The following is an 8,735-nucleotide window of genomic DNA, read 5'->3' as shown; positions in this document are numbered from 1 at the left end:
AGCTCAAGAGTAATCAAAACATTGTTTTTACTATTATCCTTGGTTTCAAGTATCCAAGGTGTGGCGATGGTGTCTAATAATATTTCCCAAATACGTTAGGGATCATACTGTATTGTTAACATCAAGACTTTCATTTCACTTTCAAAGCATGGGCCTATTTTAAATTAAGTTCACAAAATGATAGTTTAATTAATGTTGACACTGACAAGAGTCGTATTTGTGGCATCTAATCTATTTCTTGCACTAGAACCACTGAAGGTAAACCCATCATTAAGTTGAAGTGGTGAAAACACAAAAATGAACAAAATTTTAAAAATTAAACACAGGAAGAAACTCTTGAAATGTCCTCACACTACATTTTTGCAATAAACTAGTATAGATTTTTTATTAAAATTTTCTTTCAGATGCTTAGTTGCATTATTATATAAAATAATACACATATATAGTCAATAGGAATTAGCGTCTTAGTCTTTTTTATCACCAACATCTCCATTATCTTTGTCTTCTGAATCTTTGGCCGTCTCTTTTTTGTTACTGGAAGACAGATTTTGTGCTATACTCAATTCTGTAGGTTCTTTCACAGACTGTCCATTCAATTCATCTTCTGACTCTACAGGTAACAGATTATTTTCCTTGGCTCCACATTCCAAGTTCATTTCTTCTGGGATTTGGTCTGAAGCATCTATGGATCCTGCTTCTGTTTTCTCTTCTATGTTTTCTTCTTTCCTCTTTGCTTTGAACACCTCGACCCCCATCATTCTCAGGTAATGCATTCTCTCATTCTTGGGCACAAAGGCCCGGAGAGAAGTCTTGCCAAGCCATCCACACAGCACAATGGGACACTGAAGGGTATCTGGCTTGCTGCAAATATGGAAACAATTGGAAATCAGATTTAAAATACTCAGACATTTTTGAATACTATTGTGCATGAGCCCCCGGTGGCGCAGTGTGTTAAAGCTGCGAAAGGTCGCAGGTTCGAATCCAGGGAGCGGAGTGAACACCAGCTGAAAGCTCCAGCTTCTGTCAACTTAGCATTTCGAAAACATGCAAATGTGAGTAGATCAATAGTAATGGAAGGTAACAGCGCTCCATGCAGTCATGCCAGCGACATGACCTTGGACGTGTCTACGGACGCCAGCTCTTCAGCTTAGAAATGGAGATGAGCACCAACCCCCAGAGTCGGACACGACTTAACGTCAGGGGAAACCTTTACCTTTACCTTTAACCTATTGTGCATGAAATTCAGCTGCCATGTTTTATTAGTAGTTTCCAACAATACTGCTATTGGTCTTAAATGTGCTGTAACTGGGGCACTGGCACAGCTTAGTAGTAAAGTACATGTACTATGAATTATAATTATAATTATTATTATGTATATTTATTTATACCCCGCTTTAGCTCTCCCAAAGGAAACTCATAAAAAAGCATTAGCATAGAATTATTAAAACTTTCACAGTTAAAATCCACTAAAACATATTAAAAGTTAAAAACCACAGAAGGCAGTGAGATGAAAAAAAATACCAACTGGCCAATCCGACCTAGATGGTCCAAGTCCAACTCAGTTTAAAATTTGAATGGTTTTTAAAATAGTTTAATCTAAAGAGAATAAAATTGCATACATGTGAAACTTATCTGTTAAAAATGTATCATCAGTTGTCACATGAAGAATTGCAGGCAGTATCAGAAAAGGCCAATATTTTAGTTCAGAACTTTAGTTCTGTGAAATTTTATAACAAAATGTGCTTCTGGGGGATTAAAATATTTAATTTGCTTAAATGACTGTAAAAAATGAAGGATCTCAATTCAGCCAAATGTAAGCATTTTTAATGCCCAATTATTTCATGAAGAAAAGATTTGGGCTCATGTTTTTCACTGAAATAGACAAAACTTTCAAAGGCTTTGCTTTGATTATAGTGTGCCCTAATCTCTATATCCATAACATTTAAGATGACAAATCCTGTCCAATCAGATTTGTGCTTCAGAAATGTTATTTAGATAAAAGCTTATTACATGAATCTGCCCTACAGTTTCCCTAAACAGAATTCTTCACAGAAGTTTGCTTGTGTTTGTCTCTATGCCAGCACGCGTTCATGCCTGTGTGCCTACGTGGACAATTAACAGTATGGTCACTTACGTTGAATCTGGTTCATACTTCAAGACTATGCTCCCCATTGCTGCAAAAAGATAATACATTGCGAATTAGAATGGCAGATCTGCCAAATGCAAATCTTATTACAGAAATAATATTACACTATTCCACAGGTGGACAACCTGTAGCTTGAAGCCTGCATGAAACCCATGGTCATGTTTTTAGCTTCCAGAATCCTGCAGATACCACACAGTTCCCCCAGCTGTTTATAGAGTGCCAGCAAAGCAATAGTCACTGTTCTTGCACCTGTTCGTAGCAGCACGGAGATAAGGATATTCATTTGAGTCGCTACAAAGAGAATGGTTTTACTCTGAGGTTTTGCAATTCACTAAGGTGGTGGTTCTCAACCTGTGGGTCCCCAGGTGTTTTGGCCTACAACTCCCAGAAATCCCAGCCAGTTTACCAATGTTAGGATTTCTGGGAGTTGAAGGCCAAAACATCTGAGGACCCACAGGTTGAGAACCACTACACTAAGGCCTCCTCTGATGAGGCAACTTCCCTTCCACTTTCCAAAGTGAACTTACCTTGTAGGATACAGGTAGTAGAACAGTGAAAACTACGGTGAAACTTCAGGTTGCATGAGTAGTTTTCCTTATACACATGAGAACCACAATCTTTGAATTGCTACTTGGCACTTTCCAACATTTGCAAAAAAAAAAAAAAGACTCAAAGAGGCCTTTTCTGTGTAGGCGTGAACACATTGGTATATTTATAATTTTGGATGGCCATATGGGGCATCAATCAGCCAGATGTGAGTCCTGTGGGCAAATACCACAATTCAAGCTTTCAAAAGACTTTGCTCCAATCACTTACAAGAAAATCTACTCCATCACTGTAAAATTTGTCCTTACCAATAAATAAAAACCTATTTGGTAGAGAGCAGATTTATCATAATGCCCTTCCAAGTTCTTTGAATATACCAGAAAAAGTTAAGTGTCATGCTGTCCTAGAAAACGGTCCTTAATGTTCAGTATACTTTCCCCAAAGTAGTAGCAGCTTGGTCTTTAACATTGAGTCAAACATGCTAAGCAATATTTCCAATCTTTCAGAAATACAATGATTACAAGAAGTCAACACTTACCCATCCCTTTTAATTGGCTGCATGCCTCAGTACTGAATTTACTTAAGAATGGATTCTCTTCTGTCAGCAGCACTTTAACATCTTCTATACTGGCATTTATGATCCTTGCATTAATGAAAGGGTAAAGTGTATATATTCCCTGGGAATGAAATATAAAACTTAATTTGAACTGATTTCTTACCAGAAGGGATCCAGGCAATGGACTGGTCCAAAAAATAAAAACAAAACAAAACTTTAAACATTAGTATTTTCAGTATTTGACCATTATAGCTATAAACAAGACTGTCGATTGCAACTTCCTCCAACCCCAATCAGTCAATTGATTATACCAGACATGATATGCATTCCACTAGTGAAATGTGGCATTGTAAAGACGCAAGTATTATAGCAAAGGACTTGGATGGCCGTATTTTCAGATATGCATTTATTTTCCCCTAGCATACAGTTAACATCTAGTTAACAGTGGTGGCAACGGCCATGAAATGCTAAAGGTATATCCTGTAACAATCATAAGAAAAGCCTACCTCCATATGTAATAAGAAAAAATTCCAGTTTAGTAATGTAATACTCCAATCTCTCTTGGACGTTCATTTGTTGAAGAACAATGTATTTCAGGTTTGCTGCAGTGTCCTAGGAGCACCCCCTACTGGTTTCTAAATATTGACTTTAAAGAACAGATGTGTTCTTTTCCCTTTTGCTTGCGAACAAAGTTTTTGCTTCCCTTGAAAGTCAGCATATTTCTTTGTTTAGCCTTGAAACCAGAGCATGGCCTCTCCCCATCATAGGTTTTTAATTAGCAAAGCCATATTCACTATTAACTATTATTACTGCTGCAAATGGCTACTATTCTTGCCTTGTATATATCTAAGCTTTATTTTGACCTCTCTCAGATTGCATGCTTACATTTTATGGTCACATTGCTCCCCTCCTCCCATTTATATTTTCCCCCACCTGCATGGCATAATAAGCTTGTCTGATTTTACAGATATATAAATAAGTTTAGGTAATAATATAAATACAATAAATATTCTTTTTCCAAAGCATAACAAGCAGTGCAGAAATATAATAACAGAATTATTATTACCTCTTGTGCTAACCTGAAGGCACAGCCAAACTGTTCTCCATCACTATTCCGGCACCATACTTTTATTCCTGTGTTAATAACCTAAAATGGTTTAAAAAAAAAAAAAAAACAGAACTTTAAACATATCTGCACTTTCCAAAATCAGAAAAATGACTAAAGGCAGCTTAGTGGGCATTAGCACTAGCTTTACTGTAACAGTACATCCTACATATCCTGACACGTTTAATAAAATACCACAGGAACATTTTACAGTAATTTACTCTGAATATCTGCTCTTCAGGGGCATTGGGAAACACTGCCAAAGAGAGAGATACTTGCCACAAGGCATCTCAGATAAATCAAGGTTCTCCATTTTCTTCACAAAATACCATCCATAAATATCTGTGGGAAATACTTCTAGTATTTTAATGTGATGTGTCTGGGTTTCTAAGAATCTATATCTATATTCCTATTCCAATTTTCTTTTTGTCTTTGTAAGCCGCCCTGAGTCCTTTCAGGGAGAGAGAGCGAGTTATAAATAAAGTTGTTGCTATTAATATTATTATTACTTATTGTGTTCTATGTGGATCAAATGAAACATCAGAATATCTTCAACAGGCAAGAGGAATAACATACAACACAAGCTGTTTTGCTCAAAATCGAAATGCAAGTCAAACCTTAAGCTTTTCACTGTTATTCAGCAGAACATTCCTTATCTCCTTGGAAACCATATAGAGCTGCCTCTTCTTTCCCTCTTGAGTCCGAGTTAACAAGTTCATTTTGGGGAATGAAGGATCCAATGCATAGAAAGTCCTGAAAACAGACAATTATGTATATTTTATTATACTGCACTGTTTGTTTGAAAACTCTATTTTAAAAGTCCTGACTTTTTAAAGGCAGTATATAAATACTGATTTCAGTGTCACTTGGTTTCCTTTGAAGCTGAAGGTATATCATCACTTTAATATCCCTTTTATATACTGCCATTCACTTTCAGTGTCTTTGAGAAAGAACGTTATAATACATTTATTTCATAGGTTGCATTTTTTATCCTGCCTTTCCTTCCTCTATGAACATCAGAGTAGACATAAATGGGGGAAACTCTCTCTTTCTGTCTCCCCACTTAACCTGACCCTTTCTTGTGAAGGAAGGTAGACTGAAAGGCTGTGCCAGTAGGCCAGTAGGCCATTTCTTGATCTCCTGAGCCTGTTATCTTTGAAAGGTATGACTCCAAAGAAGCAATGGAGAAAGGGAGAAATGGAGAGCCGTCTCCTCAAATTCCTAATGCATATGGCTTAGAATCCTAGTTGGACGAGACCACATGGACATCCAGTCCAACCCCCCTTCTGCCATGCAGGAAAATCACAATCAAAGCACCCACAACAGATGGCCAACCAGCCTCTGTTTAAAATCCTCCAAAGGAGGAGCTTCCGCCACACTGAAGCAGGGAGTTCCACTGTTGAACAGCTCTCCTTATGGTCAGGAAGTTATTCCTAATGTTCAGGTGGAATCTTGTTTCCTGTAATTTGAACCCATTGCTCCGAGTCCTAGTCGTCCCATCTCCTCGCCCCTACTGCCTCCACTCTTGTTCCCTGCTGGCTTCCCTCCCTATCAGCCGTCACCAGTGCTCCAGATGCTCTTTTCTCTTAAAACCCCCCCAAAAAACCCCAAACCCTCTGGATACTAAGGTGATGGCAAGTAAAATGGGCTGCACCTAGAGAGTGATCACGCCAAGCCAGTAGCTGAAAGTGGCAGTGGCATGAAAAGCAACAAGGCCGCAGTGTTGGGTGCTGGGTTGGAGAGGCTTTCCAGGGGCTGACCAGAACAGCTGGCCAGCAAGACCAAGAAGTAAAGTCTGGGTGAAAACCTTTTTGGAGCTTCAATTCACCCCCCCCCCCCCCCAAAAAAAAATTGGTTGAACTACTAAACCAGTGGTTCTCAACCCGTTGGTCCTCAGATGTTTTGGCCTTCAACTCCCAGAAATCCTAACCGCTGGTAAACTGGCTGGGGTTTCTGGGAGTTGTAGGCCAAAACACCTGGGGACCCACAGGTTAAGAATCACTGTTCTAAACGGTTGTTACAGAAAACGTGGAGCAAGGAGAACTTGCTCTCTGCTGCTCCAAAGGAAAGATTAGAACCAATGGTCAGAGCTTGCAGGGAAGACGATTCAGCTCCATTCAGAAAAACAGTGTATTAGTGATAGTTGCCTAGCACTGCAATTCATTGACTTGGGGATTGGTGGGTTCTCTTTCACTGGAGATATTAAAGTAGAGATTGGACAAAATGAAGTATAATGAATCAAGTATTGTATTCTCTACTCGAATCTGAATTGAGCAAGGTTGAACTGCTAGCTAGATGATATCCAAGGCACTAACCACAATTTAGCATGGACCCATCCCTCACCTCCACAAATAAACCAAGAAGAATATATCCTATCTTACTCAATAGCTGGAAATAGGGCATCTTCTTCAGAAAGAAATACAAATGGATCTTCTTTAAAACCAAAAAGTTTCATTTTTTTAGAAGGTGGAGGCCTGAAAGAAAAAAGAGCTATTTATCCAGCATCCATGATGTTTGACTGGTCTGATTAATAGATCCAAAATTTACAGTCATCATGATTCTGTCTTTAATTATATAGAAGTATTTCTATAAAATTAAAAATGTGTCTACATGATTTAATTGTGCTAAACATTAATAGAACATGGGTTGTTGACAAAGGACTTCTTCAGCTAGCAGACTATTATGGATATGCTGGGGTCCTTCTGGTCTTAAAATGTAAAGATATTTAAAAATGTGTGCAGTAATAGTAATTAGCAACAAGAAAGGATGCAACGTAACTGTGCACTTTTCATAAAATATGAGGTGCAGTATCTTTTTTCTATCAATATATTTCGAGTATTAAACCTCAAGCCTGCTGCAGTGTATGTTGCCTTTTATTAGAAACCACAGTACATTCCAAAGACTATCTAACTGAGGATTTATAAAGATCAGCGCAACCTTAGAGCATTGAGTAGAATGTATCTTTTCTACTGGAAGAATCAACAAAAGCACTAATATCAATTAGTGGTATAACTCTACTACTTTAATAGCAGACTTAATTTATCGGCTTCTTACCCACAAACTCCATCCTTTTTTACTTCGGTACGCTCGGTTACCATGGGGTCTTCATCTTTTCCATCTGTGGTCACAGTTACCTTAACAGTTTCTGAAGAGCCCTGTTCTGTAGCCACAGGCATTGCATCTCCTGTCTTCTGTGACTGCTTGTGCTGGAACAATTCCAAAGAAAAGGATCAAGTTGTGCTTAACTGTCAGGACAGTTCTCAAACATATTTTTACAGAAAGCTTCTGGCAATCTTGGTGAATTGTTTATAAATTATTTTTGTTTAACAGCTCAAAATACACACATAACTATCTTTTTTCAAGGGTTCTGAAAAAATACCATAAATATGATACTTATATTACACTCTCATATAAAGTGTTTCTACCACACACCACTGTGAGTCAGACTTTTAAGCAAGTGCTTGTCAAAATTCAAGGAACTAAAATTTGTTCATGATAAAAATATGTGATGTTCTTACTAGGAGAATTGAAAAGAAATAATTTTAACTTATCCCTTTGTCTTCCGTTAGTATTTAAGCTGAAGTGAGAGAGCAGTTTAAGTTCAACCATCTGCCATAAAGAAAAATGCTTAAAGAAAGTACTCCTGGATAGCTTGCTACATCTATATATATAAAAGAGTGATGGCATCACGGCGACTCATAAAACAACAAAAGTACAGGCCCCTCAACCTCAAAATTTGACAACACAACCCATCACCCACGCCTCAGGGTTGATACAACAAAAAGAAAAGAAAAATAAAGTCCTAATTAGAGGGAGAGCAATAATTGTTTTATCCAATTGCTGCCAGTTTAGAGGGCTAATCTCTGCCCACTTGGTTGCCTAGCAACCAAGGGACAGCCAGGTTTCAGTTAGGGGACAGGCAAACTTAGGCCTCACTTAGGCTTCTTCCACAGATTATCAGATTTGCACTGGATTATATGGCAGTGTAGACTCAAGACCCTTCCACACAGCTATATAACCCATTTATAATCTTATATTATCTGCTTTGCACTGGATTATCTTGACTCCACACTGCCCTATAATCCACTTCAGTGTGCATTTTATACAGCTGTGAAGAAGGAGCCTCATATAATCCAGTTCTGAGCAGATAATATAAGATTAGAAATATACAGTAGAGTCTCACTTATTCAACGTAAACAGGCCGGCAGGATAAGTGAATATGTTGGATAATAAGAAGGGATTCAGGAAAAGCCAATTAAACATCAAATTAGGTAATCGTTATACAAATTAAGCACCAAAACATCATATTATACAACAAATTTGATAGAAAAAGTGGTTCCATGCGCAGTAATGCTATGTAGTATTTACAGTAGAGTCTCACT

General features: G+C 37.9%; 1 protein-coding gene across 1 annotated transcript in view; it reads right to left on the bottom strand.

The window, feature by feature from the left end:
* Nucleotides 1-357: 357 nt before the first annotated feature.
* The window catches only part of nsun2 (NOP2/Sun RNA methyltransferase 2), a 39,726-nt gene continuing 31,348 nt past the window's right edge, over nt 358-8,735 (bottom strand). The window contains exons 13-19 of the mRNA XM_003220034.4: nt 7,408-7,559; nt 6,735-6,827; nt 4,971-5,106; nt 4,315-4,395; nt 3,231-3,369; nt 2,135-2,174; nt 358-861 (exon numbers count right to left, since the gene is read on the bottom strand). Of these exons, the coding sequence (XP_003220082.2) occupies nt 465-861; nt 2,135-2,174; nt 3,231-3,369; nt 4,315-4,395; nt 4,971-5,106; nt 6,735-6,827; nt 7,408-7,559 (1,038 nt within the window). The 3' untranslated portion in view covers nt 358-464. The remainder of the gene's footprint in view (nt 862-2,134; nt 2,175-3,230; nt 3,370-4,314; nt 4,396-4,970; nt 5,107-6,734; nt 6,828-7,407; nt 7,560-8,735) is intronic.

This window comes from Anolis carolinensis, chromosome 4 (genome assembly GCF_035594765.1).
Source record: "Anolis carolinensis isolate JA03-04 chromosome 4, rAnoCar3.1.pri, whole genome shotgun sequence".
In the NCBI taxonomy this organism is placed as follows: Eukaryota; Metazoa; Chordata; class Lepidosauria; order Squamata; family Dactyloidae; genus Anolis; species Anolis carolinensis.
Note: the sequence above shows the minus strand (reverse complement) of the source record. Positions and strands in the feature narration are given on the sequence as shown.